Source organism: Astyanax mexicanus, chromosome 10, assembly GCF_023375975.1.
Source record: "Astyanax mexicanus isolate ESR-SI-001 chromosome 10, AstMex3_surface, whole genome shotgun sequence".
Classification (NCBI taxonomy): Eukaryota; Metazoa; Chordata; class Actinopteri; order Characiformes; family Acestrorhamphidae; genus Astyanax; species Astyanax mexicanus.
This window is the reverse complement of record NC_064417.1, coordinates 18,755,937-18,779,280: the sequence shown is the minus strand read 5'-3', so window position 1 is coordinate 18,779,280 and position 23,344 is coordinate 18,755,937. Positions and strand designations below refer to the sequence as shown.

General features: G+C 35.4%; 1 protein-coding gene across 4 annotated transcripts; it reads right to left on the bottom strand.

The window, feature by feature from the left end:
• Nucleotides 1–48: 48 nt before the first annotated feature.
• slc43a3b (solute carrier family 43 member 3b) lies at nt 49–23,064 on the bottom strand. Of its 4 annotated transcripts, none has more exons than XM_022683603.2 (14): nt 22,959–23,064; nt 11,016–11,092; nt 10,038–10,281; nt 9,825–9,954; nt 7,988–8,034; nt 7,321–7,397; nt 6,970–7,062; nt 5,856–5,995; nt 4,801–4,940; nt 4,358–4,507; nt 4,124–4,231; nt 2,822–3,008; nt 2,047–2,170; nt 49–1,238 (listed from the first exon to the last, which is right to left on the bottom strand). In XM_022683603.2, exons 3-14 carry the CDS (start codon nt 10,222–10,224, stop codon nt 1,125–1,127), a joined length of 1,497 nt encoding a protein of 498 aa, XP_022539324.2. In that variant the 5' UTR covers nt 10,225–10,281; nt 11,016–11,092; nt 22,959–23,064; the 3' UTR covers nt 49–1,124. The 4 variants fall into 4 exon arrangements, with proteins under 4 accessions (XP_022539324.2, XP_022539323.2, XP_049340317.1 ...); XM_022683602.2 differs by having other exon boundaries at nt 10,038–10,278; XM_049484360.1 differs by lacking the exon at nt 22,959–23,064 and adding an exon at nt 11,179–11,265.
• Nucleotides 23,065–23,344: the final 280 nt, after the last annotated feature.

Genomic DNA, 23,344 nt, shown 5'->3' with positions numbered 1-23,344 from the left:
GGGGAAAAAGGCACAGTATACTGATAATAATCCTTGGAATGAAACACATAGATTAAACAATATTTTATTTAAAAATAATATTCATCATTTTTAAAACAGCACATAGGGGGTAATCAGTGTTTTGGGATATAATGCCTTTAGTGACTTGAAGAGGACAGCAAACATATTCTATACACATACAGTGACAGGAACACAGTTCATTTAGAAGAACACTTCTTCAGAGGTGTGTAAACTTTATCCATATTGGTTCACATATTGCTCTCAATAGTGCAAAGTACACTGTGTAAAGCATACAGTATATATAGAGTATCTACTGCAGCAAACTAGTTCAAACTGAGCACTGAGACAACTAGTGACCTGGTTAGCACAGTGACTTGGGTCCCTTTTAGATCCTGGACTAGTTAACTAGTGTTAATAAGGGAACAGATAATACGATAAAAACAGGACTGCCTACTTTTAAGTATTTTAGAGGTTGGTTGGGGAACCCCACCCTGACCTAACACCTAACGTGCATGTGGACCAGCTTAGCTTAACGAAATTGTTTTTTAGGAGAACAAGGGGTTATTACAAAATGTGTAAGAAACAGCAAGGCTGCCTCAATTATCCTGCATCCGTTTGGTGGGACGGTTTGCATATCCTCAAAAATTACTGTGATGTCTACAGATGCAGTACACACAAAAAACTGTAGGGGCAGTTCAGAAATCAGCAGGATCAAATTGGCAGACAATTTTCAAGAAAAGCCACCTGAATCTGTTTGATGTGTCCTTGCTACCGAGGCAAGCGGAGGCTCCTAATAGAAGCTTCCAGTAAAACAAGAATGTGAACAGCTATGTTCACAATGCAGCCAGTTCTCTACATTAATGCATGAAACAGGAAGTATATCTAGTCTTAAAGTGATACAGTAACAGAGAATAAAATCACAGTGTAGGGTACATATGTATATCTTTCTGAGTTTTGAAAGGCTACTTGTATCCTGACAAACATAAAAAATATACAACATCTAATGTTATGCTAATTCTGCTTTCATATTAATGCCATAAAGAATCTTATAGTAATATTTATTTCGAGATTTCCTGGAAAAAAAAAACAGGCTCAATAAGAAACATTCCCTTTGGGTTTTGTTTCTATGAGGAGGTAGATTTCTTGGCCCGTTCTGCTGCTTGACGTCGGCAGTGCAGGTAAACGTAAAAAGGGTGGATAAAGGCCAGGCAGCTCAGGATGGTCAGAGCAACGTTGACCTACAGGACAGAGAAACCAATCACAAACAAATGTAAAGTGACGTTTAATGCTTATGACTTCATGTCCAATCCAAATGATAATGCAAATAAAATTTACAGACTTATAATACAGAAATCAGTTCAGAGTGCTTCTCAAGTTAATGATGAATTTTAGTCATTAACCAAATAATTTCTTCTTTCAGAAAAGTCTTTCCACTGGCATTGCTATTAAAAATAAATTTTTGCACATGTATGTTGAGTAGTATCAGTATCAGTATATAGTAATAAAAAAATGTACAGCAATCTGAAAATATACATGAGAAATGATTTGAATTAGTATAACCTAAAGAGATTCTTTCTTAAATTACCCGTAATATGTGTATTCAATTTGGATGTGTAAGAAAACATGCAATTGAGTTTCACAGTTTAAATAAGAATTTCACAGTTTACAGTTTGCACAGAATTTACATAAGGTCAGAATATGTACCCATACTAAATTATATTAAACAGTACACAAGCCAAAAAAAATCATAGGGTCTGGCTTATAAAATGCAGTATGCAGCAGGGTCAGTAGGAGTCCAGAATACGGGAGTGAGGCTGGTAATAAATCTTAATAAAAAAGTGAAATAAAAAAAATTAATAGAGCATAATTCAATGCTGCTGTTACTATTGGAATGTATTTGTTTTAAAAATGCAATAAATATACCACACTCTGTAGTAGTGACAGTTCTCATGACCCTGCCTGAAGAACTGTAATGAGTGTTTTACAGTCAGAGAAAATGATGTTGCGTATGCGGAGTGTGTGACTGTGTGTAAGTGTCTGACTCACAGCAAAGGGATTTCCTCGAAGAGGTCCACTGACGAGAGCAAAGCAGGGGTACTGTAGGAGTGACACCACAGCTGAGAGAGCCATCACTGTTCCATACACCTTCCCAAAATGTGCAGGAGGAAAACTACACATGGACAAGTACAGTAATAAATCATTAGTTTTTGTTTTTAAATTTTCTTTTAAATTAAAGGTTTCGTAATCATTTACTCAAAAACAGAGAAATGCAATTCACAGTTCAGAAAAAAGGTCCTCTTGTACCCTAGACGAGTTCAGAATCGGTCCTGAGTACAGAATCATTTATTCAGAACAAGCAATAAAACTCCCTAAAACTCTGGATACAAGGTGCAAATACATAGTCTGATTTCTTCAGATTTCTTCATATATTGTGTAATGTTTTGATACAGAGTAAACCCTATACTAATCAAAGTCTTCGCTTAAAGCCTTAATGTTTGATACTATATGGACTAATTAATAATAATAAAAACACAGCAATATACCGTAAAACTGTCAGAATCTTAAAAAAATACTGTAGTATACATTTTTGGTCATGCAGCACTGTCCCTGTTCGAACAATGCTACCAAATGTAAGTGAATGGATTATATGACACTTTTAAACCAATTAAAGTTCATGTGCTAACTAATAAACTATAACATTCCATTACTCAGCTTTTTTAGCTTTGCAGGACAACTGGCAAACTAAAGAAGCCAACTTTGTGCAATATGAGAATATTGTGTGCAATTTTTGGGCAAGATATCACTCTGTGTGTGGACTTACGCCAAGCTGATGAAGGCAGCATTGCCTCCGTAGAGGAAGGACCTGTTGAGGACTTGTAGGATGAAGGTGAGATATTGCAGCGGCAAGACAGGAATGGCAGCACACAGTGAGAACAACACACACTGCAATGCTGTCAAACACAGAGACAGTATGGCTGCTTTCAGGTCTGCCTCAGTCTCACTCTGGCCTAAGAATGAACACCCCAGAAATAAAATGAAAATGTGGTTAGTAATTATATTTTTGCTCGGAAGACAAAAGCATTCTTACATTACAGGATTACATTAAAGTGGTAGTAGAAATCAACTCAACTCAAAAACAGCCTTTTTGTAGCTAATCTTAAGCTTGTCTAAGATGGATAAGGTGGCTAAAGAGCTGGTCACCCAAGGGAAAATATTCCCTATGCTGGTAAGCTAGCTGGTAAGACAGCTCTTGAGCATTATAGTAAATAATTTTTGGTCATGGTCACATTTTTTCATACTGGTTGGCTTATATAGGTTGATTTATTTATTCTTGTAGACCAGCTAAACTACCAATCCCAAAAACATACCTTATACTTTATCAAAAGCAGGGTATTTAGCGGATTTTTGTAGAATTCAGACTTCACAAGTCTCCTGAAAGTTAAGGGACCACATATCAATAATGGCTCCCTAATGCCTGCAAGTCAGATAAAATCTCCTGGAATCTAGAATGAGTGGCCCAAGACCTTTTTCCCCAATCGTGTGTGTAAAAGAGAGGGAGAGTGAAATAGGCAGGGGATAGGGGGGTTCAAGTCCAGGCCCGGGGATACCTCCCTGAAATGAATGTTTGCAACTTGGGATGTCAACTTTAGTCTTTTAGCTCCTTTGCATGACTTGTATTCACCATAGAAGAGCACCAATCAGCTTGAACTAAGCTTAGCATGGTAAAATGCTAGTGTGCTTGTGTTGCTATGTGTCTTTACTGCCCATATACATTGCTTTGTTTATATTGTACATCACTGCTACAGGCTGTTAATATAATTTATTTATGGCACCTCTAGCACAGCTGTGCAACAGAAAAACGGCTGTGAATAAAGCCTAAAGTAGCTGATGCTTGCTGAGTCTCATTTACCTTGACTTGCACTGACATCCCTACTTAGGAGACTGAAAAGCAATGGAAGTTTTTATTCTTCCAAAATGCTAAACTGCATACCAATATCATCACACATTTGATTTTAAATTAAGTTGTGGGCTAAACACAGCTGCTACTATGTTTTTAGCTGCCTTATGCCCCTTTTTCAGTAGATAACTTCATTAGGTTTTAAGTGTGTGTTTACAGTTTTACCTTCTTCTCTTGGTTTTCTTTTGTGGCGATCCATGATTAGCCCATTCCAAGGGGCACAAAGTATTCCACAAAGCTGGGTGATGGCAAATGCATTCGTGTAGGTGCTCACTGAAAAAAAGCATTGCAGAGATGTAAGCATAATCAGAGCCTGTGATTTTATTTGTATATGTGTGTATAGGTTGGCATTTTCATCTGCAGAGCTGTGTATGAATGTGAAGGTGTGTGTATGTGTACCTAGTGCAGGGTCTCCATCTGTAAGGCGGTTGAGCATAGGGTTAAGTGTCCCAATGAACAGGTAATGCCTCAGTTGCATGACTGACAGCCATAGCAGGTGCCACAAGAAGAACCAGGAGAGGATGCAGCTCTTAAAGCTTCGCTCTGTAACTGGGAAGCACATTAGCATACATCAAATTATGGTTAACTGTACTGTAGAGGGGACGAATATCCACCATATATGTCTGGCTAGGGCTCAATGCAGTTGTTGAAGTAGTTAAACTTCAGCAATGAGTGCTGCTCTAGCCCTACAATTAATTTTATTTTCGTACATATTTCTTCCATTGCAGCTTAAGTTATGGTTAGATAATGTGTTAGCATTCACAAGATGCAAAGATTTTATCACCAGAACAAACAGTAAACTAGATAATTTCTACAAGACATTACCAACTAGCCCTTCTCACCTGCTGTCTCTGTTTTGGAGGCTTCTGTGGAATTCTCTGAATGAAATGGTGTTCTCTCATTAACCTGGGAATCCTGGATGTTGCCGTTAGCAGTTCTGTTTTTAGGAGTGGGAGACCTCTCCGCCTTTCCACATGTCAGCCTAAAACAGGAAATGAGACACAGAGACAATGAGCATGGTGGGATTTGAGGTAGAAAATATGTTTTTACATGCAGTGCCTGTGTTTTAAAAAAATTGCAACTGCAAATTTGAAAGAAAGGGAAAATATGCGTTTTTAGATTGGCGAAAAAACACAATCAAACCATTTAATCCCATTTGTGTGATGACAGCAAAAATGTAATATGATATTTTGATATCTGACTTGTAGGATGAAGGTGAGATATTGCAGCGGCAAGACAGGAATGGCAGCACACAGTGAGAACAACACACACTGCAATGCTGTCAAACACAGAGACAGTATGGCTGCTTTCAGGTCTGCCTCAGTCTCACTCTGGCCTAAGAATGAACACCCCAGAAATAAAATGAATATTCAAATTTGAAAGAAAGGGAAAATATGCGTTTTTAGATTGGCGAAAAAACACAATCAAACCATTTAATCCCATTTTTGTGATGACAGCAAAAATGTAATATGATATTTTGACATACCATTTGTTGCCAAACACCTTGCTAAACTTAAAGCTGATTGTATAGCTTTAGACTTCTATGTAGCTTTTGCAAATATTACACAATATAATGTATATGCGATATGGACAAAAAGTCTATTTTTGCTCTCTAATGTCCAGGGAATAATCTTTACTAGATTTTGGAGCATTGATTTGAGAATTTGATTGCATTCAGCAATAAAGCAAGAATCTGTGGGGCTTTATACTCCTTTATTACCATGTCTAGCATGGTGCCAAGAATGTCCTAGTCTATTACTAATGATAGGCATGCTGTGTATGTTACTTAACGTAAATGAATGCATTCATTAAAAGGGTTGTCCCCATACATTTGGACATACAGTGTATATGTAAACAAACTCAAACCCTCAGAACAAAATAAATCATAATATTTTACCCATAGCTGTAGTTTTCTGGAAGAGGGTATGGTATGTGTGAGCGAGGCAATAACAGGAAGGTACGGATCAGATGAAGCACACTACAACTGGAAAGGAAGATGAGGGAGGAACGCAGGGAAATTCCATCTTGGAACAGCAGCTGAGAAAACGAACAGGATCATCTTCATTCTTCTCATCCTTTTTATCATCATCACAAATAAATAAAACTAGTTATTTAAATAACTGATAGCACTTGTCCCATCAGATAACTGATAATCAAAACCAACTCTATATAAAATATCTACAGGGTATGTCTACTAATACCTAGGCCATTTTTATATTTTAAATTGCTATATGCAGTGTTGTAAAAGGACAACATTTACTGAATGAATAACATACTTTCAGTCTATTTACTGCTTACTTTCTATCTGCATGTTATTGACCATTAAGAGATGTGATTAAAGATGTGATGTTGATGGGTCCATATATGGTCTATAAGTGTACATGATACATAGCCGTTTTCTTTGCAGTAAAATAAGTTATTTTAATTCTGGAGACTTTGAGGGCTATGGCGACTCCAACAGGACACTTTATAGAACCAGTGTGTTCACCCTCTACTCCAACGAATAATTTCAGAACAGTAACAAGAATCAATCCCAAATTCTGCATGGTGAAATTAGACATGAAACTAGACAACCGCAATGAAACAAACATGTTGGAACTGTTTGGTTTGTAGTGACTAAAATACTGATTTTAAAATCAAGTCTAGGAAAGCAACAATTTTGTGGATTTTTTCATCATATTTTGACAGTTGCACATTTAAAATATTTATTTTGGTATTTTATATTACAATTAAGGTTTTCAGAAACACTTCTTATCCAATATGAAACCTGTCTCCGGTCCCTCACTGTGCTGCCTCCAAGATAATACCTTACAACCTAAACAAGTTACATTCTGATATCACGTGTCTTAGGGCATCTCACTGTATATTTACAGTGTAATGTTACTGAAACTACTAATACTATGGCATCAGTACAACAGCAACACTATTTTAATCACTGAAATTTACCACACTCTTCTGAATTATTAACTGCTGTACTGTTTGTATAATGTAACTATTCCAGAGTTTTTTACCTTGACCACTAGAAAAACGGCAGAAGAAGAGTCGAATGCTCCATTATACAGCGTGATGATAGTGGAGCGATGGGTTCCAAAGAGATTCCCCACCTGGAGGGTTGCAAACATTTGTGTAGAAAGAGAAAAAAACAACATAGAACAGCTGATTATCATGAGTTTAAAACATGACAAGGTCAAGTATGGAGTAAAGTATGTGACCCTCTAGGCAAATTCACACAATGCATAGTACTGAACTACTGAACAATAGAAGACTCTGCTCTGAGTATTAAGAAGCTGGACCGATTTATCATCTGTTCTTTTTTGATCAGCTTTAATATATTATTAACTTGCATCAAATTAAAATCATACCTGCATGTTAGTGACTAAGAAGAGTATCCCTCCAACAGCAATGAAGGAAAGTGCAGGATAGAGGAGGATCGACAGTGCTGTAAGAGATAAAAAATATTCCTCAAGATTTAATAAAATACAAAAAAGTGTGCAGAAGGACCTAGATGCATAGTTTTAAATACTTACTTGTGTGTGCAAATACTGTTAAAATATGTGTACAGAACAGTTTAACTGAACATGTCATGATAGTTTTTAATTCTATGATATTTAGTAAGAATTAAAAACTTCTGACAATCTGACTTAGTAAAACTAAGTTTTACTATGCAGGATATGTGAGTAAAAAAAGCACATTTTCGAGGTAAAGGTTGTTCCATAATCTGACAGGTCATGGAATAGCAGTACATAAATTGAGTATAAAATGTTTCCTCAGGAGAAAGCTGGGTATAAATATACTTTGTGTGGTTTCATCTTGTGAGTTAGTTTAAAAAAAAAGTGACCGGTGTGCTCATGGCAAGGCTATGTGAAATATATGCATGGGACATTCCATTTCACACAAAGTGGACAGCTCAGTAGATGGTAATGATCATGACCTGTGGCATCTGATTAGAATTGTCTGTGCAAACTGACTAGCAACTAGTAATAGTTGAACTGTGCAAATAAATCCAGAGAAATCAAGGAAAATCTTTACCAGCATCTGAAAAGGCTATCAGCAAGGCCCCAGTAGTGTAGATAGATCTAAAGAGAAAAAAGACAATAGAAGCATTAGCATTAGTGTGAAATTATGAAAAAAGGTGGAAGGTTCCTGGTGACAAATCGGACCCCCTGAAACTGTATATTATTTTAACTATGATCTAATCTGTCTTGTTTTCCTGCCCCTTTCCATCCCCTCTCCACACTTCTCACCCCCATTACTGCCCCACCTCTTTCATTTCCTTTCTGCCTCCAGCAAAAACTGATTCTTATTGGAGATTTGAGTTCTCTACTCCAAGCTAAACACACAGCTGGTCTATGTTAGCCAGCTCACACATGTGATTTGCCCACCTAAACACACACACACACACACACACACACACACACAGTTAGAAGAAACATTCCAGTGTCTACCTATTACACACAGCAGAAAAAACTGAACTCTTGATTGTAAAAATACACTTTGACGTACATACACATTCTCCCTTTCACACATCTCAGCAAGATGTTTTCTTTATTTTGTTTATTTTGTCTGCGCCCCTGTAGGTCATTGGTATTCTCTCTCTCTTCATCTCTTTCACTAGTCATGCAATTCCCAGGGCTCTCCTCCCTTTACTGAATTTCTGACAGCATTTATCACTAACACTGAACTTGCATCAATTTATTTTCTTTCCATAATGCTGCAAGTAGTAAACATGATTTCAACATAAAAATACCTCAGCCATTCTCAGTGGAATGATGTTTTGAAACCACAACCACAGTATTTAAGAACAAATGGTGGCCTGGGTTTTGAATATTCTAAACCACAGAGGGAATCAGTTCTTCTAAGTAAAAAAACATTTAAAATCCAAAAACCAAGTGTAATATTATATGTAGTACGAGAATGAATAATATATGTCAGCCAATAATAAAACAAAACCAAGTGTAATATTATATGTAGTACGAGAATGAATAATATATGTCAGCCAATAATAAACTGTCTGCCAAACTGCAGTATTGAGCTTTCAATACTTGTTACATAAACTATACTGTATGTTAAAATAGCCTGACATACCTTCCAATTAGTACATTAATCTACTTTAATTGAATTTATCTTTATAGAAAAGCACATGTGGGGCAATAAAGCAAACCTAAGAAAACAAGCCTAAAATCAACATGCCTAATGCCAAGAGTCAACCCCCCAGGATAGGGCTGTGGAGTGGTGGAAATGATTATTGTTTTTTAATAATTAAGCTGCATCCAATACCATCTGGATGAACATAGTCCTGTCAATAATGCATTTTGATAACAATTTTAAATATCTTATTAATGCTCCTATTGGTAAAAATAATTAAATCCTCACAACAGTGTTTTCAAATCTGTTTTTAATAAAAATATATTTTTCTTTATCACATTTCTTTTTTTAGTTTGTATACACCTGTTTCCCCAGAGTTTCTTTTGAAATTAAGGAAGATAACAGGGGCGTCCCCAGGGGTGTTTTCCTTTGCTGTTGAAACAGCCTCTCTCTTCTGTAAAGGCTTAGACTAGAGAGTAGAATTTGAAAGATTACTGTGAGGATTTGATGATGAGTAGGTCAGGCCAGTGCTGCATCTTTTAATCAGGTGTCATGTTCATGGGGATTTTAGACTTAATGTTTGCTTACTTTTGAATGTACAGCATACTGTACCAGGTGCATGAACTTGTACAGCCATATTGCATCCATATGTTTCAAAAAGGTGACTGATTAACCAGCTGATTTTTTAGGTTTCAAGAAGGAGGACAAATCTGGACTTGCCAGTGTCTACAAACATTTGGACACATAGTGTATGTGCTAAAAAATAACAAATAAGACTCACATCCCCACCAGTCTGGTCACTGTGGTACCACAATGGTCAAACAGGAAGCCATTTGGAAGAGTGAAGAAGTTATTCATGAAGGAGGCAACAGTGAAGATGATGGAGAACTGTTCATCCTGCCCGCTGCAATCTGAGAGAAATAAACACACATCACAATGTATGTTATATGGACATCTGCAGTCAAATGTGTCTGTAAGTGTGTATCCATCTTACCTTCAGTGATGGTCCCATTCACTGTCTTGTTCACACACAGGTAGCTGAAGTAGCCATCGCTTTTTAGAACAAAGACCAGCGAGGCCCATCCGAACACAGCCCCAGCGAAACACAAACACTCCACCAGGCCTGAGACCAGCGTCAGCCAGTATCGCACCCTCAGCCCACCACCTTCAGACCCCAACATCCTGCTTTTCTCCGTTTGCTCTTTGTGTGTATTCTGTCCTACTGTCTCAGAGCGCTGCTGAGCATGGAAGAAAAATAAATAACACAAAGAAAAACTGTGAGAAAAAAAAACAACATAACACAGAGTAAGAAGTTTTGCTGGACTCTGTTATCAGTGTTGACTGGCAGTACCTTTTTTTTAATTGGCATGAGGAGTGTGCCATATCACATCGCACACAATATATTGTGACAGAACTATCAGGGTTTTAAAAAATACATAATGTGAACTTTGCCAATACTAGCAGTATATAAGCAGTATACAATATATTGCTTTTAAGACAGAGTATTGTGTCTTGCAGTATATTTTTGTATATATGTTTGCAGTATATGTTTTCAGTTTATATGCATGCACTTAATATTCTAACATTATTATTATTTTACACAAAATCATTCTTGGTAAGGTACTGTTGTTTAGAAAACATTTTTGTTTGTTTCTGCTGAATGTTTGAACTTTCTTAAATATTTATGTATTAATTAAATACATGTCAGTGTTTTATCATTGTGCCAAGAACATCATTATTGCATTATTACCATGAAATATATATATTATATATGATTTTATTTTGGAGTCATATCGCCCACCCATAAAGGACATTATATAATTACATACTTAAGTGCATAGTAATGAATTACATACACACAGATTTCCAGTCAATAGCAAAGGATTGTTCTTGCACAAAGCAATCCAGTACCTGCAACAATAAATTTACAAGTTCACCTCACAATAAATAAATCATCTAATCTTCTACTTACAAATCAAAATTTGGTGTCCACTGAAAGATTAGACTCCGCACTTCAGTCAGAATTTCTTCACTGGTTTGAGTGAGTCTCTGTAAGGGAGAAATACAGTGAAATATAATGACTTTTGCTCTAGTTATCGCCTGCAATACCTGCAAATAATAAGAGTCAAAAATACTTGCAGTTTCTTCCGTTGCCTTCTAACAAGAAGAACCTCTGCTGTGTCCTCAGCTCTCCCTTTCTTTATATGGACGTTTCCCACTCCCTTCTTACCCTCCCTTTTCTCTATAACGACATCCCTCTTTTTATAAGCGTTCTCTGATTGTCTGAATGAAGTAAAGTTCTTTTTTTTCCAAACTAAAGAGGAACCTACTCATGTGAAGCAGAGAACCACATGAGTACCACTTTTTTCTAACCTATTTGGTATGCTGTCAGTGAGCCTGACCTACAAATCAACAAAAGTATACAAAACAGTGCTCAGTGCGCCGGGTTTTTTCACTGCCTCCAGCTGTCTGGGAATGATGTTAGCCAGAGATAGGCGACTTAGAGGAATATGGGTCAGGTCCAGTCAGACCTGATGAGACCACATGGCTTCAAACATCATAGGTTGCACAGTAGTCTCATTTTCACCTTCAGCAAGTTGCGAGGAGATTTTATAATTTAGGTGCACAATATATTTTAAACATATTACAGCATCATGAAAGCAGACAAGGCTTAAAGGGCCCATATACTACATTTCTGATGTAATAAATGTGTTCCCTTCACCTAGCTTGCTAGCTAACATAGCTTACTAGTGCACCAACACAAGTAGCTGCTAGCCATATACCTGCACGGATAAACACTATCAACTAAATGTTACCAGAACATTTCATGTCCAAAGTGTTTACTTTGGTAATGATTTGCTTACTTACTTGCCAAGTGCAAGTCCAGTGTAGCATTAGCCATGTAGCTTAGCTGGCTAGCATGTAGCCAGTAATTGGAAAGTTGAAGTTAATTAAAACACTCTGAAACACACTGGACTAAACTAAAGCATCAAAAGCTTTCAATACCAGTTTTAGGTCTGGTATTAGTTACTCCATCAAAGTTTCAAAGCTGTATTACTGGTTGAGCTATTTTAAAGGGAAAACAGATATTCCTGTAGTAGAGCAGGAATATAGTAGGTCTGCAAATAAATACTTTTTGCTTTGTAATTTTAATCATATACCAGTGGCAGACTGGCACACTAATAGACTAATCTAATACAAGGCAGAAAAAGGTACACACTATGGTTTATTTTATGAAAGCTGCTACATCTTAAAATATTCAAAACAGTCTATATCAATCTCATTCTGGTGTAAAAGGTAGTTCTAATTCCTGTCTAGAGGCTGTGTTAAACATTACTACTCCTATAAAGTCATAATATAATTTTATGACATTATAAACTTCTGTTTTTGATATCTGTTAAGTGTGATATAAGGTGAAGTGCCATTAATTATTTTTTTATGTATTATTTAATACTGATTTGCATTTTGCCTAATGGCAGTGACTACATTTTTAAAGACAACAACAGTAAATTTATCACAATTCTAATCATGTAATATAATGTGTAATAAAAGATTGCAAAACAAGTAATTCAGACAGGTAAAGGCTGTTTTTTATTTTAAATGTATTTTTTCTCTGCATGGAATTTAGTCAATAATATGTGTAATTAATATATTGTAGCCCTACTTGACACTGCAGTTCAAGGGAATGTTTGCCTATATTTGTGTGTCTATTTCTTTGTTTGGTCAGCTAAGCTCCATTTATTTGTCCATATGTTTCAGCTTCACATGTGAACTGTGTTTACTTTTGGAAAGCTGTTTGCACAAGGGGGCAACACAGAGATCTTTGATGAACTATTGTACTGTACTCTCCTAGGAAATCAGGCAGTATATTTTTGCCTTAGTATAATGGATTTATTAGAGAAACCTCATTAATTAATCTACATAGTCTATCATCTGTTTCTGTGCCCTACTTCTTGGTTTTTGAGGAACAATCAACCTCATTAGCAGTCCAGTGCTTGCCAAAACAGATTTCCACATGACTGCACCAAAATCTACCAGCAAAAAATTAGATAAATAAAATAATCAACAGACAAACATTTTGGGAAAAAGTGGAACTACTTGACAACACAAGTTTATCATCCATATTCATCCACACTGACCTCCAAACGAAACTGACTGAAATAAAAAAGCCTTGCAATGTTAATGAGTACCAGGATTCACTCTCTCCTCAGCATGCTCTGAGCCAAGCTCAATAATTCACCAAGACTTGACAAAAATGTGCACACAGAGTTAGTCCATGGAATGAAGGATAAGAAGGAATTTTGATAACCAGGGTGTGTATAAAGTGCTACAGATTTGAGGGAGTTATTAGACGTACAGTGCACAGTTTCACAGTGGTGTTTTTGAATGTTACATAACACACAAAACTTAATTTATGGTGATTTTTTTATTAACCCATTGCAGCACAGTGCAAAATTGTAGGTCACCTAAGACAGATTAAAAACTTCTTATCTGGGCAATAAGTTACTCAGTAAATCATTAATACTAAAATAAGCTAAAATAACACTGATATGATATAAAAGGTAACGGTTTTACATCACAGTGTTCATTAAAACATCTCCAAAGCTCTCTATATGGAAGTCTTAAGGATGAAGATGAAATTAAACAAAATACATGCGCTGACTGGGGAATCCAGGACAAATCAACAACCAAGCTTTGCACTTCAGACTAGCTTACAAGATCTTACATTTTTTATTTATTTAAATAAAAAAAAATCTTGTTACTTGTTATTTGAACTGTTTTAGTTTTTTGCAATAAAAAAATATTGTTAATAAAATGTTTTTAAGTAATGTGTTTAGGTGACAATAACTTCTGAACAGTACTGAATATGTTTAAAAATAAAATATAAAGACACTGTTACTGTTAATATCTTGCTATTTTATTTAAAGATTTAAATATTTTAATTATTTTTTTGGTGAAATTTACTTTTCTTGCATTACTTTTAATCATATACTATATAAAAATAAAGTATCAATGGAAAGATTGGACAGGTTTTATTTATTTATTTTCTTCACTCTTTCCAGTTTTGCCTGTTAAAGACCAAATGACAATAATATACAGAATGGTATCATATGTTTATGTAGCTCGTGCAGTGTGGAGTCTGTTTTACTAAAAATCTGAATTAAATTGAATTGTACTTAAATGTCTAATATCTGAATTTGCCGTTGTTATTATTAGTATGGAACAGAACAGAATAGTGACCTTAACTTGTGAACTTACATGTACTCTGGTAGGCTTCCCCAGTTCCTCTTTTGGAGAAAAACAAACACATGCTCACTCATACACACACACACACACACACACACACACGCAATCCAAGGCTAAACTTAAGCCTGGAAAAACTCTTCTGCAAGATACTTCTTCATAACTTCCTACTTTAGTACAGAATTAAGTGTGGTGGCACAAGACAAGCTTCCTCACTAATCCACGGGTTTTTTAACTGACGTAGGCATCGCTCAGAATAAGATCAGACCTAATCGCACTTTCACACAGCTTCATCACAAGACTACCAGAAAATTAACTAGCTGTGTCAAATACTGGCATCACACACACACACACACAAAACTGCCATATGAACCAAAACAAATCGCAGCCATTCCCTCACTTTGTTATGAATGTACCGAAATCTATTCCTTAGTATCTATTATAATCATGTAATAGCTTGAAAAGCTGTATTTATAGCTGTGTATATCTAGCTTTATGTTACATGTATTACAATACACAACAAAGTATGTAACATATGGACTGGCCACAAGAGCTGTAAATTTATTATGAATGTATTCACCATAAATATATATAAATATTCTAAAAACTTTTCAAAATTCAAAATACACTGTGCTCCTACGATTTATTACAGTATTTAAAAAAAAAAAAATATGGCAATACTTTTGTACATCAATATTTTTACACCTCTACACTCTATCCACTCAACGGTTACTAGCAGTCAGGTTTTTCCCAATTTGCCTTGTCAACAATTTTTAAAAGAGATTCTGTCATCTCTCTTCAGAAAATCATGAGGTTTCCCTTCATCTTTCTTCCTCAGAAGAGGGCTAAATCTGAATGCAATCACACTTTCCATCTAAATTAACTCCTTAACATGTGAGTTTAGAGGAAGGAGCTCCCTGATTAGGCAATGCACATATTTAAGGGAAGGAAACATTGGCACATGATCAGCAATTCAAAGTATTGCACAGTTTTTACACATTTATTATTATTATTATTATTAATATTATTATTATTATTATTATTTATAACTCATAACTATAACTTATTTCCTAGAGAGATATCTTGACATTTCAAATACAAATGTGAATATAACCATGGCAGATAATTGTATACTTCTTACAGTACACTGTAGTTCATTGAGTTTTGGTATTTAACTTTATATAAAACTGACATGGTTGGGCTAATGGGTGATTTGTGTGTCAGCTCCTCTCAGCTGTGAGCTTAAAAATAAGCATGTTGGCTAACTCACCTACAAAACAGCAGCAAAATCACAAAAGAAAAATAATCTTTAGCGAGCTGTCCATAGTTTTTACGAATAGAATTGTAATTGTTTTTTGTCCCTGATAAAAACTTTTATTATATAATAATAATAATAATAATAATAATAATAATAATAATAATGATTTAATTATATATTTTGAAATACATACAATTAACCAAATGCACAGTTAATTTTGCTGTCAAGCCTGGATCATCATCAACTAATTCTTTCAAAGGACAAACTCATGTTCTCTGTTCCAGAGCTAGAGTGGTCTGAAAAAGTTTGGGCACCCCTAATAATTTTCATGATTCATGATCATTGGTTGTTCAGATCAGCAATTTCAAGTAAATATATCATATAGCAGTAGAACACAGTCAATTCTTTAAACAAAATTAGATAGGTGCGTAAATATGGCCACTCTTGTCGTTTTATTATTTTGAATACCTTTAGCACTAATATTTGGAACACAACATTTGTTTGGTAAGCTCGTTGACCTTTGATCTACATAAACAGGAGAATCCAATTATGATAAAGGGTTAAGGAGCCGATTTCAAGTTTCTCTTTTCTTTGCATCTTCTCTGAAAAGTGGCAACATTGGAGCCTAAAAACACAAAACTCTCAAAACTCCCACAGCGCACAGAACAGCTCCAAAGACCTACATCCTCATCTTGCTGCAGATGGTGCCACTGTGCATCGTTTAACTATTCAGCGCACTTTACACAAGAGAGGCTGTATGAGAGAGTAATGCAGGAGAAGCCTTTTCTGAGCACACGCCACAAACAGAGTCGCTTGAGGTATGCTAAAAAACATTTGGACAAGCCAGCTTTATTTTGGAATAAGGTGCTGTGGACCGATGAAACTAAACATTTAGTTATTTGGAGGGCGGTACGCATGGCAGAAAAAAACATTTTAGCATTTTAAGAGAAACACTTGCTACCCACAGTAAAATTTGGTGTTGTTTCCATCATGCTGTGGGGCTGTGTGGTCAGTGCAGGTACTGGGAATCTTGTTAAAATTAAGGGTCGCATGGACAGTCAATATCAGCAGATTCTTGAGAACAAATGTTCAAGTATCAGTGACAAAAAGTTTCAGTTGTGCCAGGGCTAGATACAAGACAACGACCCTAAACACTGCTAAAAAAAGCTACTAAAGTATTCATGCAGAGGAACAAGTACAACATTCTGGAATGATCATCTCAGTCCCCAGACCTAAATATTATTGAAAATCTGTGGTGTGATTTAAAGTGGGCTGTCTAAGTCCGGAAACCATCAAATCTGACTGAACTAGAGATGTTTTTTAAAGAAAAATGGTCCAAAATACCTTCATCCAGAAGCCAGGCTCCCAATGGAAGCTATAGAAAGTATTTAGAGGTTGTTATTTCTGCAAAAGGAGGATCTACTAAATATTGATTTCATTTTTCTATTGGGTGCCCCAATTTATGCACTTGCCTAATTTTCACACACTTTCTGCAAATCCTATAAACCTAATTACACTCAAATATCACTGTGTTTGTCTACTATTATGATATATTCAACTGAAATTGCTGATCTAATGACATGTGACAACCAATAAATCAAACAATTATTAAAAAATAAACTTTTTTATACCATTGTATGTATAGTCAATCACAGTGCAATTACTGGTAATGTTGCTTGACCACTTGAACTGTTGACAAGCACAGGTTGTGTTTAAAAATGATAGTTTAGCCGGTCTGTGAACGACTGACAAACCTTACCAAGCTAACACAAACAGATTGACCAGTATCACCATGCTAGTCAACCAACATGACAACCAAACCAAACCTGGTCAACTGACTTGACCAACATGTACACAGGTTTTGAGACAGATTTTAAAGCAGGGTATTTAAAAGTAGTACAAATTTAAGCAAATAACACTGATATACTGTATATGTGATTTTAATCTAATCTATATCTGCAGTGTTTATAGTTTTAACTATAAACTTTTTGCTATACATGCATTTAAATATTTATTTGCAATACTGATTAAGATACAAATATATATATTTTATTTTAATAACTTGTAATAACAAATCAGCTCAGTAACACATTTTGCTGGTAGCTGGTTTCAGTCTAAATTGGTCTAAATTGGTCCTTCATAGTGAATGTGGTAATCCAGGTGAAAGAAAACATTTGACACTAGACAGTGCATTTGATGGTTTAGCTCATGCTGGTGGACCAATGTGGTCATGCTCTTCGACGAGCATGGACAAGCTGATCATGCTGATCAAACACCTCAGCCATGATTGGTCCAGTTGTTCACACCTGTAGACCAGCTAAAGCATCAAGGTCAAACATCATCTCTATTTTTCAGGGATAATCTACTGATTATGGAAGCCCATTCCCACAACCTAAAATAAAATAACACAAATTATTTTCTCATTATTAAAATAGCAGTCCTTGATGTAAGATGTAGTACTTCTTAGTAGAGATGGGACAAAATAATATTCTAATAAATGCTCTCAGCGTGCTTCTCTGACCATCACTGCAAACCTAATATATTAATTCTAAAAACAGAGTGGTCTGGTAGGTTTCCCTGGGATTTTTTTCTAGCCAGAACAGTTTTTGCTGGTTACCAGAGCAAGTATATATCAGAAAAGCAAATCCTTTTATCTGCTAATTTATGCATCTTTAAACCAAGGTAACTTAAAATCAGCACTGAAGAATGTCTTTGCTAAATCATCAGATTCTTCCATTCTGAAAGGACACTGCCCCACAATGCATGTTTTTATATGTATGCAGTATTATCATAAGGCACACGTAAAATACTTTAATTTTCCCGAAAATCGTCACTGCACCTTATAATCTGGTGCACCTCATGTATGAATTTTACGAGTCAGGTTGTAAGAACAGTCAAACCACTCTGCTTAAGTACAGCGTTATGCTGGAATTTTAGTTTAGTTCTCCAGCAGTATTGGCATTAGCCACTAACTGCGCTAAATGCTATCTCTTTGGCCGTTCAGAGGTGAGTATTATCAGCCTGTAGCCTGCTACTAACCCTGGCTAGCACCGCTGGAGGTTACCCGCTAATGCTAATGCTCCAGTTTTAGTGGAAATCTGGTAATCTAATTTTACTGAAAATAAATAGAAGAGATTTACCCACCCAAATGATTTTTTTTTAGGAGAGTAGGAGAGAAACCTGTGTAGATTAACATCCAGCACTAGTTTGACTCCTGACTCATTGGCGTAGGAACCGGGGGGCGGGGGGATATTAGAAACAGGTGAATTTGTCCTCCCCAAAAATGATATCGTTTCGCTCAGATCAGCTGTACTGTTAATAAGGAGACAGACCGGACCAATCACGGAGCCGGTTCAGGTATTAAGTCCCGCCTCTCAGTAGAAACAGCCAATCAGCTTGCTGGTTTTGCGGCACGCGGATTAGAGGCAGTTTGCTGTTGGGGAAGCCCCTCCCCCTCGCTGTGAGATTTAGCAGCGGGATCGGGATGCAGCAGCTTCAGCTGATTTTAAAACAGATCTGGATATAAGGAGATTTTTCTAAAAGAAAGGTAATGGTAGGATAACCACGTCAACTGTGATGATATGTTTCTGATAGCTGGTTAAAAATACACGTCTCTGAATCAGCACACAGATTAAACCCACTTTGATTAATAAACTGCAGCTGTGTTAGTGAGTTAGCTTAATTTTGGATTTAGCTATATTGGGAATCAAGGTTAAAGAAAAAATAAACTATATATGTAACTTAATGTTCAACTTGCTCTGTACCTGATCAGCTAATCACTATTACATTTTCAAACTGTGTTTATCAATTTAGGATTACAGGACTTACTGTGAGCTATAATGAACGAACATTCATTTAGCTAACTAGTTAGCTAGAAGCCAGATGTAGTAAATAGCCAGAATTTAGTACAGTACTTTATGTTTGTAGTTTAAAACAGTTTCTTAACCCTGATCACTGCCCTAAAATAGTGTTTTCCACCTGATCCAGCTGATCAGCTAATAAACACTCATTTACTGAGTTTACCTGTTAAAACCCCTTAACTCCCTATGGAGCCTAAATTAATCCAGCAGTGTATTAAACACATCATACCACCACTTACTTTATTAAATGCCTTTAAAGCAGAGAAAGCTCTAGAATATGTAAGAACAGGGTTGAGAAACACTGCTGTAACGTGACTTCTGTTCATTTGTATTTCACAGTAAGACCACATGTCCTGACGTTTATAAAAATCTTTATGAAACGTAAAGTTACATTCTTTTACATAAAAGGACACCATCTTAAGAAGAACTCTCAGTACAAAAAAAACAGGAGAAAATGTAAATATACAACAGAATTGACATGCCAATACATAATAATAATAATAATAATAATAATAATAATAATAATAATAATAAACAAATCTGTTATATTATTTTAAATATTAGGTTATAACTGAAAATTTTTGTCATACGTATATAATTCAGACATTGCATGCATAATTTTTTCTAACATTAGTAACTGTAACGTGGAGTAACGTTATTAATGGAGTAACGTGGAGTAATGTTTAGGTTGTAAAATCACCTTATAATAATAATTTAATTTTAATTAAAAGTAATTTCCACAAATGTTGTTCTAGGAAGCTATAGGGTGGGCTTGGCTTCATATTGGCAAATGTGTCCCGCCCTTGTTCTGACTTATCTGAAATGTTTTTGTTTTTTAAGAATTACAATTTTGTTTAATTGGCTTAGCTTTACAGGTCTCACCACCCAGCGGTGAGACCTGCTAAAGAAAAACATTGCGACATCCCTGTGCCTTACTAGACTCATATAAAATCTGCCTTATAATCCGGTGTTCCTTAAAGTGCGAAAAATATGGCAAGTGCTAAGTGCTATTCTCAGTGTAAGAATCTTTCAAATCTCCCAAATGTACGGAATAGAATCTTGAAATAACAACTTAGTATCTCAAAATAACATCTTGTTTCAATAACAAGAAAGTGTCAAAATAATCACTTCTTAAAATAATCACAAAAAACTTAGTGTCTCAAAATAACATCTTACTCTTTCAATAACAAGATCGAATCCCAAAATAATCTTAAAAGAATGAGATATCATCTCAAAATACTGATTTAGTATCTCCAAATAACGACTTAGTATTTGAAAAGGATGATCTAATGTCGCAAAATAACAACTTATTATCCCAAATAATGATGTAATCTCTCAAAATAGTGACTTAATATATCAATAATAAGATAGTATTTCAGAACAACAACTTAGTATCTCAATAATAAGATAGAACCCTAAATGAATGACTTAGTGTCTCAATAAAAGAGATAGAACCCTAAAATAATTACTAAGTATGGCAACATAAAGTACAATGGCGTTTTAGGGCCATACAAATAAAAAATAAAAACAGTTCACTTCGAAAATAAAGACGTAATATTACCAGAAAAAAGACGTTATATTATGAAAATAAAGTCGTAATATTTCGAGAATAAAGTTGTAATATTACGAGAATAAATTTGTAATATTATGAGATTAAAGTTGTAGTATTTTGAGGGAAATGTAGTTCTAACTGTGTGGGTTGCCGTTTAAGAGCAGCGCATTGAAAAGGGGCATTTTCCGCTCATTATCTGTTACGGGCTAATTGCAATATGCATGTCAATTATCTCAATGTGGAATTGTGTTTATTATTTCTTATTTTCAACAAAAATATAATGTAAAGAAGTATAATTTTTATAAATATACAATTATAAGACTAAGGTCCCACTGTACACTGTAAAAATTAGGAAATAAAAATGATTTTAAAAAATGATATATTGCAGTGTGTGACACTCTTGGTTGGTCAAAATAGCTGAATGGGCAGTTTATAATATAATTTGAATCGATTTGATAATTTATTCCAATACCTAAAAATGTGCTTTAGAAGTGACCAAATGTAATTGTTGCAGATGCAGATGTAGACATTAATATCAAGAAATTACACTAAAGACAGTTATCCTGTTCATACAACTAATTTGTATGTCTAATGTAAATTACACTTGAATGCAAATTAAATGCAAATAAAACCATTTAAATATATTATTTTCTGATACATCATTACGAATCAAAACTATAATGCAGATCAATGAGCTCAGAAACAAACTGTACATAAGCAGTGTATTCACAGATACTGTTTCTTTAAGCTTCCCATATGGTCACCTTTCACAGGTAAATGATGGAAACACAAAATTGCATTTCATGTATAAAATATATGCACTGAAGATGTGCATATTGTCCAATCACAGTGCCCTGCCTACCAAACATGTCACAGGCTTTATATAAAAGACATAACATTTGTTAAAGCTATAGTTTCTGAATTATGTGTTTATTTTAATTATGTAACCAGGTTAAACAGGGTGCATTTTCTTGGAGGCTGACTGAGTGTCTAATACTAAAAGTACTACACGGTTGGGTGTACAGATATAGAAGGTGCTTTGTAAGGTAGACTATCTGCTGGGAAATATTAGGAATATTTTAATATGAATCATGTTTATTTAATTAATACATGTTAGCCCTATATTTCTAAATAGTTATTGAGAATGGCTGTAATTTACTGTATTTCTATTCCTTTGGTCACAAAAACCAAACTAAAAGGCAGGAAATGTCCACCATGGGAAAATCTGGACACTGTATTATCTAACTATAAAACTACATTAATACTCTGCAGGTTATAAATGTAGACAATAAATAGATAAATGGCGATTAGCCCTGTAACAGATAAGAAGCGGAAAATGCCCTTTCAGTGCTTCGTTCTTAGAACCACATTTCCCTTAAAATACTACGACTTTAATCTCGTAACATAACGACTTTATTCTCGTAATATTACGATTTTATTTTCGTAGTATTAAGACTTTATTCTCGTAATATTACGACTTTAATCTCGTAATATTACGACTTTAATTTCGTAATATTATGTCTTTATTCTCTTAATATTATGCCTTTATTCTCGAAGTGAACTGTTTTTATTTTTTTTGTATTGCCCTAAAAGGTCGTCGTACAATGAGATATCATCTCAAAATAATGAGATGTATTCAATTTATCTAATAATGAGAAAAAAAAAATTATGTTAAGGTAGCAGAAATGGACTCCTGTAAGGTTGCTGTATGTTATATGTAGCGTTAACGGAATTCAGGGCAAAACCTTTTCAGGATAAAAGCAGGAAACTGAAGTAGCCTATATCTAAACCCAGGGCTAAATCGCTATACAATGTCCTTCCGTCTCTCCCTGTCAGCAGCCTTTGAACCGACTGCAGCTATTTACATTATCGCCACCATTCCAGACCCGGACAATGTGCTCTTTAGTCTTTGTAAGAAGTGAGCGCTATTTTTCCCGCTATTCTCGGCGCTGTTTGTGTGTGTTAATAAAGAAAAAGGAAAACGGTTATTCCGTGACCGACCCGTCTCCAGCTGCGGGATGCGCCGCCGGGGGGAAAACCTTCCGTGTCCCGCTGCTGCTACTGCTGCTGCTAAGAGAAAAAAAGAGAGAGAGGAGGGGGGAGTGGGGGTCGTGGTGCGAGTCTGGAGCTGCTCACACTGATGAGTTTCACATTAACCCCCTACATGTACTTTGAATTTGGCTCTACCTCCATTCCTTTTGGCTGGAAAAACAGACTGCAGCACAGGGTGACTGAGCAGTGCAACACAGCTGCACAACACAACATCTTAAATCCCTTTTATTGTTAGGTTCATTTATTTATCATATAATAACTTTTATTGCTGGGTTAATATCAAAATAATGTACATTTTGCGTCTGTCAAATATTACACGAATACTGTGTAACAAA